Source organism: Sciurus carolinensis, chromosome 5, assembly GCF_902686445.1.
Source record: "Sciurus carolinensis chromosome 5, mSciCar1.2, whole genome shotgun sequence".
In the NCBI taxonomy this organism is placed as follows: domain Eukaryota; kingdom Metazoa; phylum Chordata; class Mammalia; order Rodentia; family Sciuridae; genus Sciurus; species Sciurus carolinensis.
This window is the reverse complement of record NC_062217.1, coordinates 137,919,617-137,933,382: the sequence shown is the minus strand read 5'-3', so window position 1 is coordinate 137,933,382 and position 13,766 is coordinate 137,919,617. Positions and strand designations below refer to the sequence as shown.

The 13,766-nt window shown below is 38.2% G+C and overlaps 1 protein-coding gene across 2 annotated transcripts in view; it reads left to right on the top strand.

The window, feature by feature from the left end:
* Pank1 (pantothenate kinase 1) overlaps nt 1-13,766 on the top strand; it is a 62,907-nt gene that overhangs the window by 36,332 nt on the left and 12,809 nt on the right. For both annotated transcript variants that reach the window (XM_047553937.1, XM_047553938.1), the window contains exon 3: nt 10,132-10,385. In XM_047553937.1, coding sequence (XP_047409893.1) covers nt 10,132-10,385 — 254 coding nt within the window. The remainder of the gene's footprint in view (nt 1-10,131; nt 10,386-13,766) is intronic.

Below are 13,766 nucleotides of genomic sequence, written 5' to 3'. Positions count from 1 at the left end.
AATACATATTTCACTTAGAATTTTCCACAGATTCTTACTACATAATCATGAGCCCAATGTTGTAGATGTATAAACTGAGGCTCACAGGAAGGCTTTCTCTATAAGTCTTACTAAGATTATTATTTTTTTCTACCCATTTGTTCTTATAAGTACCTTTTTTTGTTGTTATATGAATGTTATTCAGTTTTGCTCACAAATAAAAGTGAAATCTTTATATTTTTATATTATTTATAGAATTATATAATTATGTTTATATTATATAAGCATCATATAATATATAAATATTACTATATTAATATTATTTATAGGTTAATTCCTCCATTAATGAATACCATTTAAGGTTATGGTTCTGCATCATAGGAATGATGCTATATCCTGACAGGCAGTACATACCACCTCTGCACCTGTCATTTAAATTTGACAAAAGTGGCTAAAAGTAAGCTATGGACAAGAAATATGGAGTCTGAAGTTTTTCTTTATGTAGTAATTTCTTAATATCTGCACATTCCAATTTCCCCATCTTATTGAGTCAAGACAATAATCTCTGTATTGTCTAGCCTCATCTCACAGAGTAAAATGAGCATAAAGTTCCATAGTAGATGTAGAGATATATTGGCAAATAAAGGGAACTAGACAAACAAAATAGATTGAACAAAAAGAAAGGGCTAGACAATTTTAGGTTTAATCTTACCACAATTGAAAAATTAAGGACTGAATTTGTAACTCAGTGGTAGAGCACTTGCCTAGCATGTGTGAGGCACTGGGTTCAATTCTCTGCACCACATAAAAATAAATAAATAAATAAAAGTCCATTGACAACCAAAAAAAATTTAAAAAAAGAAAAATCAGTGAGGTAGTTGTAAAATGCATTTTCTCAAAGAATGTAGTGCAAACCACCGTGTTTTGTCATGGAACTAATGTAATTTACGCTTGCTGTATTGTCTGTCATTAATGAATAATGGATCATGGAAACATTATTCCTAGTATTTAATAAGGCTAGAAATGCAAATTTTATTTATGTCTTCGAAAGTAACACCATTTACCTCTTTAATTATACCAAAGGAGCTGGCAACAGAATCCTAGAGCAATGTCCCAAGCAAAACTGCTTGTATGGAGATTTGGGCTTTTTTCATCTGTGTCCCCTTTTCCCATCCAGCAGTAAAGTTCAATACCACTGCTTACTTAAGCGACCTATGAAATCTTTCCCACTAAAGGGACTCAGTGACTAACAGTTTGAAAACTTAAAAGGTTAAGGTCCATTGACATGAGAACTAAACTTGAGTCCATAATGAAAAACACATTGAACCCAAATGCTAGTCCTGTTTCTGCATTTTATCAGCTGGGTGACTCTGGGTGAGACATGTCCTCCCTGTGGGTCTCTGTTTCATCCTCTGTAAAAAGGCAGTAAGGTGAAGAGGGGAGGAGGAGTTTCTAGTATGTCAGAACTAGAAGGGACCTCTAGAGAAGAAGTTGTATCGCATTCTTGTTAAGTGACCTGGAGATGAGGGAGACTATGTGGATGAGGAAACTAAAACTTAATGGGCATTTAAGAGGCTCTAGTAGAGTTGTGCTCTTCTAGGTGATATCTGGGGCTTTGGCTCCATTCCGATTCAGAAGTGGGTGGAAACGCTATGAGCTCCCAGGTCCCTCAAGGACACACCATCTTCCCTCTCCACTAGAGAGCCTGACATGAACTTACACAACCTCTATCAACACCTCCTTCCCTCCTTAGGGGTAATGTACGTCCTGGGAGAAAGTTACTCAATACATACTGGCCATGAGCAAGTGTGTTTCTCAAGGTTCTGAGCTGAGAAAGGTCAGATCCTCTTTCAGGCAGGCTTTTGGAGCCTAACAAATAGACTGGAGCAGGGAGCAAATCTGGAGTATTTGCTAATAAATAACCTGGCCAGGCTGAGACTCCATCTATAAAAGAAAATTCCATGGGCTGCCTTATGTTTCTGTGCTCAGTCTTGCCCCAATGAAGACAGAATTGAAAGACAGAGTTCTTCCTGTAGCCTGTTTGACAGTACACTAAGTGATGTGCCCAGATTCGTCCAAAGTTTATGAGGACAAATCGATTTTACCATCCTTTTTCCTAAGCATTCATTCACTCATTCTACAAAAAATTTATCATGCTCCTTCTGTGTGCCAAGTCCTATTGTGAGAAAAACAAAGCTCCTTCCATCCCCTCTTGAACTTATATTCTGGTAGAGTAGAGGCAATAATTAAACAGGTGAATATAGAATATATCAAATAGTAATAAGTGCTATGAAGGGAGAAATAAGGCAGAAGGATATGGAGTCCTGGGAAGGTCTCTGTGTGAAGAGGTAACAGAAACATGAAGAAGTAATATAGCAAGCGATGCAAATAGATATCTGGGGAAGAACATTTTGGGCAGATGGAGAAGCGAGTGCTAAGGTACTCAGTTGTCAAATTCACCCTCTTCTTTCCTGGATGGAAAATTAAAGATGCTTATTTTTAAAATTATTTTCTTGGAGTGCCAGTGATGGAAACCAGATCCTCTGGCATGCTAGGCAAATGCTCTACCACTGAGCCATATCTCTAGTGTGAACATTTCGCTAAGTTTAACAGGATCAGTATATACTTCTGTATATATTAAACAATTTGACAAATAATAAGGTAGTGCATATACATACCTGTAAAGCCCTGTTATTGTATAAAATCATTGTTTGGGGTATAATAAAATTTTGCAAATAGGAGTTTTAAAAATCCATCTGAGTAGTTAGGGCTAAAAGATGTTTAGCAAGGCTGGGGATGTAGAATGTTTATCTAGAATGCACAGAGGCTCTGGGTTCAATCCCTAATACCCTAGTTCAGCAGACTAATGGTTCAGGAATTGTCAGGTGTGATGACTATCCTTGTTGTGTGTGTGTGTGTGTGTGTGTGTGTGTGTGTGTGTGTGTATTAAGTATACTTAAATCCTTAGGTAGAGTGATTTTTCTTCATAAAATTTAAATGTATAAAAATAGAATCCCATGTTGAATATTTTAAATTGGACAAAGCTGCATTTGGTTCTTCCTTTTCTTTCCTTTATTACCTTCCTTTTTTAATATTTAAAAAGTTTCCTTCTTTTTTTAACATTTTAAGATAACTGTCAAGCAAATTCTAACTGGCTAAAATTAGTTTTCAAAAGTAATTGTTTATCAAAATGAAACACAATAGAAAAACTTAATCTAACTTCAAATGGTCTAAAACATTTGATAATCCAATGAGGAATCCCACTATTTAAAAAAAAGACCCTCCAGGTAGGGAATCCTGCATGGCTATAGGCTTCAGTTAATTTTGTGTTTATTCCTACTATCTATCTCTGTAGGTTTTGTTGTTTGGCTTTTTTTTTTTTTTTTTTTCTATATGTTGATAGACCTTTATTTCTTTTTCATTTATTTATAGGTGGTGCTGAGAATCAAACCCAGTGCCTCACACGTGCTAGGCAAGCGCTCTACCACTGAGCCACAATCCCAGCCCCTCTAGGTTTTGTTTTAAAGAGCTCAGAAGACTATTTTATTTACCAATTCTAATATTTTTATCCACCACCATACTTCCTAATTTCAACAAGAGTATTCTCAAGAATTAAAGTATGTAGGATACAGTGGGGTGCATCTGAAATCCCAGCAACTCAGGAGGCTGAGGGCAGGAGGATTCTGTTCAAGGCCAGCCTCAGCAATTTAGCAAGACCCTGTCTCAAAATAAAGTCAAAAGGGCTGTGGATGTGGTCAGTGGTATAGTGCTTGCCTTGCATTTGGGAGACTCTGGGTTCAACCCCCAGTAACACACACACACACACACACACACACACACACACACAAAGTATTCCTAATAACAGAAAATATTTGTAGAAAAAAGTCATCCTTTTTGCCCATTTTACTCTTTATTACAATAGATAATTGTGAGTTTAGTTCAGTCCATGGCTAACATTAATGAGAAGTTGGAAAAGACTCTTTTAGTTATATACTTAAACAAAATAAGAACTACCCTTTTAATAAATAGGATATAACAATTTTATTTAGTTGATGTAAATTTAAAATAGAGGAAAGAATTTTCTTATTCTCTCATTACATGTTTTTCAATTTTTAAAATATTTAATTTTCTTCTTTTTTTCTTTTTTCTTTTTTTCTCTTTTTAGTACTGGGGACTTTACCACCCATCTACATCCCCAACCCATTTTATTTTTAATTTTGAGACAGTTACTAAGTTACTGAGGCTGGCTTGAACTCATGATCTTCCTGCCGCTTACCTCCTGCCTCAGCTTCCCCAGCCCCTGGGATTACAAGCAAGCGCTGCCATACCCAGCACATGTCTTTCAATTTTAAAAACATCCTTATGCTGGAAACTCTAAGGAATAAGTTTTAAAAAGTAATGGTAGAAAAATCATCAGGAGAAGGTAGTAATCGTGGATATGTGGAATCTTAAGTGGACCATTCAAGCACATTTATAGCTTGGTTCCCATTACTAATCCAGGGACTGATTTGTGTTACTGCAAGAGCATACGGTTTGGTAGACATTCACCATTGCCTCCTGGCTTGACACTTGACACTCACAGATGCCCCTTTCATGCTTGCGGTGGGAAGGTAGGGAGGAAAAGCCATCTTTGAGGTTTTGTTATATTTCTTCCTCACTAAACTGCTTTGAAATTCGCCTCTCTCTCAGGTCTATTTTGATTGTTCTTTATGAAAAGAAAAGAACCCTAAGTGTAATTTGTAATTCAGAATCAACTATTTTATTTATGTGCAGATTGTCCTTGCTTTAGTGAGATAACCTTTTCTGCCACTTCCAATTTGATTTATGGAGCCAGTGTCAGCCAGAACACCTTGGGAAGTATAATGTATTATACAGATTGGTATTTTACTCATTTCTGAAGCACAATTTGGCCCTCAGTTCCCTACCACAGATAAATGATATAACCGATTTAGGTAGATCCAAACTCTTCCCAGGGAGTAGTTATGAAACCTCTTTTGATAGTGTTTATTTATTTGTATATTTAACTATTTAGTTATTTTTGACATATGGAGCTGAAGTATATAAATAGTTTCTCTTATAAAATATATCCTCAACAAGCCTGTGTTAGCATCAGTGTTTTTTCTAATACCAGCATATAGGGAATTCTTGAATGTTCTCCAAAAAAGTCTTCAGATTGGAAATGGTGCTTCCAAGAGCATTTCACCTTGAGATAAGATCTGAGTTATTTTGCTTCTCATATGTATAGTAATTACAATTCATATGTGTAGTACTTTATAGTTTCCAAAGCAGCTTCACACAACCATCTCATTTGATTCTTAAAAACATCCCCGTACATTAACTAAAACAGATGCTGTCAGGGAGAGAATGAAATTTTGTCAAATACCTGTACTGGGATTGGTAAAGGACTCAGTTTCAGCTCTTCATCCAAATGTTCCAGGTGCTCCAGGTGCTCCTCCTCCTATCTCACTGGATCTCAAGTTGTGGTCCCAGCACCAACAGCATCAGTAGCACCTAGGATATTGCTAGAAATGCAATTAGAAATTCTAGGGGATTGGCTCAGCAACCTGTTTTAACAAATCCTTCAGTAATTTGCTGCACTTGAAGTTTAAAGACCTTCTGTAACCATACTTACTTTAGTGACTTTGGTACCACGGGAAACAATGTTAGTTTTTCTTAATTGTAGTTGAAGGTGTTTTGTACCTTGCCTTTCTACTCGTTAGCTTTGGGATCCCAAATAGGTCATATAACCTGCTGGCCCCAGTGATATATTTTATTTCCAAAATAGGTCATAAGAGTATCTTCCTTGCCTAAAGTTCTACAGATGGTGTCTACATAACTCCTTACATAGAATTTGAGTCTTAGGGCAAGCCTAGGTTTGCTGTTTTTAAGTTTGTGGATTGTGATTTAAATTTAACTTAGTAATTTGGGAATTCACAGAACTCTCCAAAAGTGCTAAGAACAGTTATAGGCGGCGGGGATCTGGAGCCTCCTCCTACTGGCCTAAAAGTGACCATGTACACATCTCTTCCCAACTCTGTTTAGTGACATCAGGTTAAAAGCTTGAAATTGGCCATGGTGAGGGTGATTATAACACAGAAATTAGTAATTGCTACAAACCAGGACTTCTGTTCCCAGAGAGCTGGGTTGTTAACATAAATCAGCACATCTTGGTTACAAGGTTATGTTCATATTAGCAGAAGCTTTACCTGCATGTTTGCTGGATCTGATATTTCAGATTTATCATCAGTTAAGGCCCATTATAAAGATCAACATTAGAATATATATAGTTATGACTTCATAACATCATTTTGTTCAATAGCAAACCATTTAAATAAGTTTACTTTATGATGTTTGCTCAGTAATGAAATCATCTAACAAGGTATTTTCAGAATGCGTGTTCCTCATTAAGCTATGCATGACTTGTATTAGTAAGCTTTTCATTATTATTATAAAATACCTAAGACAACCTAACTTTATAAAGAAAAGAGATTTCTTTAGATTCAGTTGTAGAGGCTGAAAGTCAAATAGCAAGACACAAGGCTCTAGAGGCCACCACTTGGTGGATGAAAGGGGTCATATTTTGAAACAGGAGAGAGACTCAAGGGTCAGGTTCTCATGAGAACTCACCCCAGGAGACTAAGTATCCCCTTCTTAGGATAGCACCCTAAGACCTCCCACTAGGCCCCAGCTCTTAAAGCGTTCATCAACTCCCACATCTCCACACTGGGAGCCACACTCCCAACACACAGAACTCTGGGGAACAAACATCCAAACCATAACAACCATACATAAAATTGGTGATATGGACTAAAAGCCTTGTGTTTTGTTGGCCTGCAAGAGGTAAACAAAAATTATCAAATTAACCACCAACATTTAAAAATTAAAAAGATTTCACATAAAATCTGAATTTCTGGCTCTTGAAAAAATACAGTCGTCTGGCAGCATTGGGGCCCTTTTACCACTTAGCGGCAATGGGCTGGAAGTGAATTGTAAATACATGCAGACTGTTTCGTTGACACAGTCCCATTGTTGAGTCACTTTCATGTAGACCAGGGCTTTACTCTTTTTTTTTTTTTTTTTGGTACTAGGGATTGAACCCAGGGGTGCTTAGTCACTGAGCCACATCCCCAGCACTTTTTATGTTTTGAGACAGGGTCTCACTAAGTTGCTTAGGGCCACACTAAATTGCTGAGGCTGGCTTTGAACTTCAATCTTCCTGCCTCAGCCTCCTGAGTTGCTGGGATTACAGGAGTATGCCACCACACCCAGCTTCTTTCTGTTTTCTTACTGCCACCTTTAGGCATATGAGCTTGTGACTCCTGATATAAAGAAAACTTTGCCTAGAAAGAGTGTTTCTCCTTAGATGAAATTTTTAAGCCTTCCACAAAATGAACTCAGGTTTACCAGCAAACTGCAAAATCTGAGGATTAATTCCCAACTTGTTTTGAATTTCAGATGACCTGTTTGAAAATCTGAGTAGCAATTTGACTCATTACCTGAAGCTGGGAGCCCATATTTTTTCCTATAGTTCTCCAAGAAAGTGACTAACATCTTTGTTTCCTATTTGTCTGGGGCTGCATGACCTCAGGCTCCATAAATATCCATCCCTCAGTAAAATGTGTAGAAGAGATGTTTGTTTGCTACTAGCACTTTATTTGAAAATCATTTTGAGGGGAAAGGTGAGATAATAAAATTTCTTTCAGATTGAAGTTGTACGTGCTCAGTTTATTTGTCTTGACAAGTTCCCCCCAACCCCCCACCCCCGATGTAGTTTCAGACTGTCCAACTGGATGGACTGTGTCTTTGTCCATGTTTATGATGTTGGTTCTGGACTTGGCTGTCAATATTGTGGATGAACCTCTGATTAATTTTTAAGCAGGTTAACCTATGGTCCCTAGACTAGCTGATGAAATAGCTACTTTCCAGCTTGGGGTGATCCATGAGGTGATAACTTTCCCTGTTCCGTTTAATAAGTATGATTAGGGGCAGGCCTTTCAGCCAAGTGTTGAGGAACCTGAAAACCAGCCATATTGTGACCAATGCTCTGTAAACACAATGGAAGGCTGTGGAATCAGGCAAAACAGAGGAGATACTATTTACCCTGCTGTGTCCCACTATACTCTATTAGGTCTCCAAATAATTCTATACTAATAGCAATGCCCCCTTAAAATGTATGTCATTATATGCATCTCATTCAAGAGTTTCACCTGATTAAAAAATGAAACGTTTGGAACCATTTATGAGCTATATTACTTCATCACCAATGATCATTTAGAATGTTTATTTCCAAGTATAAAGGATACTTTCAGGGACTGGGGTGGTGGGTAACTCACTGTTTGCCTATCATACACAAGGCCCTGGGTTTAACTCTAGCACTGCAGAAAAGAAAAAAAAAAAAGTAGAATACTTCTACCACCTTGCTGGTAACCTATTCTAATTCTTTGCAGGTATAGATTTAGCCAATTTTTGTTAAATAGGAAGCTTAGATAAGTAACACTAAGTGAAAAGTGTTCTTGTTAACTTTTGTAATGAAGATGATGTCTCTTTTGGCAAAATATCAAAGTCTAGTTCTTGTATAGGTTGTTTCCAGACCCCAGAAACAGTATCCATTATGGCAGTGAAGACAACAGAACAGGGAGTCACTGGTAGCTATTTTCTAGTTGTGTCACTTAGGCACCATGAACCTTAACCACATAATAAGGTTAATAATATCTACTTATAGGGTTTTTGTGAAAATTGACCCATACCTTCTTTCGTTGGCTGGGTTTCATGTTGGTGATTATTAGTCATTAATTTTTTTTTTTTTTTTTCTAGTCCATGGAAAATGATTATCAACCCAAACCTTTGGGTCAATGGTATACTCTTGAGGATAATGAATTAAACTTTTGAGAATGCATAGTGGCCACTAACTTCCAATGCTAGCCCACAGCCAGCTGGTTGTCCTTAGGTTTTCCCCCCGTACCTAAGAGAGTAGGCATTTTTATGTCACAGAAACATTAAAGGACACTCTGGCTACCCCAGCCGATAAGCCCTTTGTATGTGCCAACCCCTGGGTAAGCACACTGCATATATTATTATCATATAATCTTTACAGCAACACTTTGTAGTAGGCATTATTATCCTCATCTTACAGGTGAGGAGACTGAAGTTTGAGAAGTCACATAACTCACCTTACATCCTTTAGTCAAGTCAGTTTTAGAGCTAGAATTCAAAGTAAGATCTGTTTAACTCCAGAGCCCAGGTCTGGGAAAAGGTTAGCTGAGCTTCGTGAGCTCAGGAGATTCTCCCCAGTTCCCAGGCCTTTGGGATCCATGCCCTGACAAGGAAGTGTAGGAGTGTAGGATTCTCATTATTTTCTGAATGTTCTCACTTGATGGCATGCTGAATTTTCCACAGTCTCTGTTAACAAATGATCACAAACTTGGTGACTTAAAATGTCAGATATATTTTTGCTCATAGGATTTTTTGTTTTTGTTTTTTTGGTGGTACTGGGAATTGAACCCAGAGACTCTCTACCACTGAGGCACCTGTCTGTTTTATTTTGAGACAGGATCTTGCTAAGTTGCCAAGGCTGGCGTCAAACTTGCGATCCTCCTGCCTCAGCCTCTTGAGTTGCTGGGATTACAGGAGCATGCCCCTGTAGCACAGCTTGCTCATAGTTCTTGAGGCTGCACTTCCTTCAGAGGTTCTTGGGAGGATTCCATTCCTTGCCTCTTCCAGTGTCTGGTGGCAACTCTTAAATCCCTGTCTTCTTCCTCTCATGGGCTCATCCTGTGTGTCTTTCACATTTTTCCTCTGTGTCCTTTATAAGAACTCTTGTCATTGGCCCACCCAGATGATTTAGGATGATTGCTTCAAGCTCCTTAACTTAATCACATCTGCAAAGACCCATTTTTCAAACCACATTCACAAGGTCATAGACAGGGACCACCATTCACCCCACTATACATGCTTTTCCAGGCAAAGCGCCTATCCTTTAGCACAGCTGCTTTTCCAGGGGACTGATTGAATATCAACAAGATTTCACAACTTGGTATTTCAAGAATGTTTCCCTACTTTTAAAGTGAATGACCCAATCTTAAATCCAGCTAAAGCTTCTGGGGTTTCTTGCAAGATGGTCCATGGCATCTTACAAGGTTTTTTCTCTTTCAGATTGCTGACCTGCAGCTCCATAAACTGGATGAACTGGACTGTCTGATTCAGGGCCTGCTTTACGTCGACTCCGTCGGCTTCAACGGCAAGCCAGAATGTTACTATTTTGAAAACCCCACAAATCCTGAATTGTGTCAAAAAAAGCCATACTGCCTTGATAACCCATACCCTATGTTGCTGGTTAACATGGGCTCAGGTGTCAGCATTCTAGCAGTGTACTCCAAGGACAACTATAAAAGAGTTACAGGGACCAGGTAAACATGTTTTCCATTAGGAGAACCTCTCTGTGCTTAAACCCAGGCCTCTTCCTCAATGAACAGTGTATAATAAAAGTTATTTGTATTGAATCCATTTTTAAAAGAAATGTCTTGGCCTTCTTGGTCAACCAAAAAGAATTTATCAAGCAACATGTTAAGGGAGTGAAAGGGTGATTTTTATAAAGGTTTTATAAAACCCAGTCTTTGTCTTGCTGGAAATTATGGTCAGATTGAGGGGAGAGGATTGTGCGCAGCAGAAGATTGCCAACAAGGTGGTATGTGTTAAATGCCAAAAGAATGGTAAGGTCAACAGCCCAACAGAAGCCAGATAGAAGGGTGCTTGTTATGGTCAGAGAAGGCTTCAGAGAAATCTTCTATTGGACTCATTGGTGCCTAGCACAGGGGAAATAATACGCCATTTCAACCAGCAAACAAAACAGTGTTTACAAAGAATTTGTCTCCCCTCTTCAGGTAAATATGCTGGCTGAAAGCTAGAATCATCTGCATAGCCCACAGAGAATTTTGGAATGCAATGGACAGGAAAATAGCCCTGTAACCACAGTTGGTCAGAGCGCCTTGATTTTTGGTACGCCTCCCACCCCAAGGCCCCATGTAAGGGCAAATGAGCTCTGATAATGATTCAACATGGGAAATGGATCTCCTGTCAAATATTTTTAAAAGAACCTCCAATGTAAACAAAATTAAACAGGTTTTCCTTACTGATCTGGTAAGAAGAATTCTTCCAACTTATTGTACAGCAGAGCTCATTTTTAAGGAACAATTTAAGGAATTAGTGCCTTGTAGAATATGCTTCAGGACATGGTGTTGAAACCATGGTTTTTGACAGATGAAGCTATATTCTCTTGGTCTCAGGATCCTCATTTCATTTCTACCATGAAAGCTATTGCTACTTAGGCTATTTCTACAGGCTTTTCCAGCACTGGAATTCAGCAGTACTGCTCACCCATTAGGAGAAGAGCTCTGCTTTTCCAGTGTATTTTCATGAGTTGTGATGGATCTGTATAAATCAGTGGTTTCCCCAGTGAAGAGGGGAAGATTTTGCTTCTTCCAGGGGGTGTTAGATAATATCTGGAGACATGTTTTGGATGTCCTCACTGGAAGTGGAAAGCTACTGGCATCTAGTAGGATTGAGGTCGGGGTATACTAAAATCCTACATTGCATCGGGCAGTTCCCCCAACAACAAAAAATGTCAACAAGCCTCAAATGTCAATAGTACTGCTTCTGAGGAACCCTGCAGTCTCACCCTGCCAACTGAAGCCTTCATGGGTCCATAGCTTAGACTGTTGTGTCACTCAATTGCTACTAGGTGTACATTTTTTCATTGAGATTCCAGAAGCTTGCTTGCTCACACAATAATCAAAACTGACCCTATGACCTTAGTAGTACTGACATGAGTGTCAAAGACATGGATATTTCAGCTGAGTTAGTTTTACCTTAGAGAGTAATCTGATAAAGGTATAATTTTTAAGAGACTACAGACTTCCTCCTATAAGGAGTAATTGAATCAGTACAGCTAGTTCAAGGAACAAGCTAAATATTTTCTACAATTACAGATACTTACAGTTTAGTTGATGAATACATAGCAGTTTGTGAGTTATATAGCAGGTGCATTCTTAAATGTGGAGACTCCAGGGTTCTGAGTCATCCTGAATAGCTGCTCAGGAGCTAATTGTGGTTGATTTCTCTCACATGTATAACAATGCCTATAAATTCTAGTTACTGGTAAATACCCATTAAAGACCAGTGTTATGCAAATACCAACATAACACTGTCTGGATCTTCAAGCTGCCCTGTAAGCTCTCTCTTCAATAAGTGTTTTGGAAGTGTACTACAGGAACCTGCAAATTAATAGGGAAACTTTCAGGGGCTGCCACATGTAGTGGAGGGAAATGGAACCTCGTGTTTGTGGGGCTTCTGATCCCTGTCCAATCAGAGTTGTTCTGCCAAGGGTTTCTTTTGATCCAAGTCACAAAACCCCAACCTAAACTATTAGAGTTAGCAGTGAATATCAGCTTGTGGAACATACTTTTGGGAATCACTGATCTAAACAAATGGTGTAAGCTTTAAATTTTAATACTCCTCTTATGAACTGATAGCTGTAACTTTAGGTTTTTGTTATTGTATTATCCCCTACTTTTCCATTAAGCATTTTTAAGAGACCATGCCATTTATTTTGGGATATCAGTTTTCTTTTAAACATGGTTATGTATAATTTTCCCAGTTTGAGTAGCGGTATTTTTTTTATAGTGACACAATTCCAAGTTTAGTGTGAAAGTCAGTGGAAAAAAATAGAACTTTACAGCATGTAACCTGTTAAAAGAGGAATGTTAAAAAACTGGCAAAAGTAGCAGTACATTTCATCCAATCATTTGGGAATCTGTTTTAAGGGTAATGCACACTAATACCTATTAAAGATCAGTGTCCTGAAATTATCAACAGATTGGTTACTGAATGAGCAACTGAAGATTTCTTCTTCTTCCAAAGATCTTTCACTGTTATGAGTAATGATAATATTCAGTGGCTTTTTCTAGCAACATATTTTTGTCTCTGATATACTGAGGGTTTTACTGTGTATCTGCCAGAACAAACAGGTATATCTGACTGCGAGTGAGGAAATCACTCAATTAAATAATGGTTAGCAGGTTGAGGATATTAATAAAGTATTAGGAGACTCTTGGCTCTTCTGTGACCATGCATTCTTCTCTCCTATCTGCAGTGTACCAACTGTGCCGATGCATGCTTGCTTTCCCCATTCAGCTTTTTATCTGGAGTCACCTGCCATTTTCCAGTTGTATTTGCCCCTTTTCACTTTTACCAACACATCCGTTGATGAGTTACCTTCTTTCTAAGTCAGCCAATGTCTTCAGTTGCCTACATTTGGAGGAGGTTATTCAATGCCTTAATTATGATGAATCCCTAATATTTGGAGAAAGATTCTTAGGAACAAAAGGTAGTGAGAGCGGCTGGGGTCGTATCATAGTAGTAGAGTGCTTGCCTAGCATGTGTGAGGCCTTGAGTTCGATTCTCAGCACCACATATATATAAAAAAAAAAAATGAATAAAATGAAGGTCCAATGACAACTAAAAAAAAAGTATGTATATTTTTAAAAAGGTAGTGAGAATGTAGAAATGTGAGCAAAGACTTCTTTTAAAAAACATACAGGGAGAAAACAAAACAAGTCCAGATGACTCACAAATGAAAGAATATTACATTAAAATACACTAGTGGCCAGACGTGCACACACCTGTAATCCCAGTGACTCAAAGGTTGAGGCAGGAGGATCACAAGTTCAAAGCCAGCCTCAGCAACTTAGTGAGACCCTGTCTCAAAATAAAAAATAAAAAGGACTAGGGTG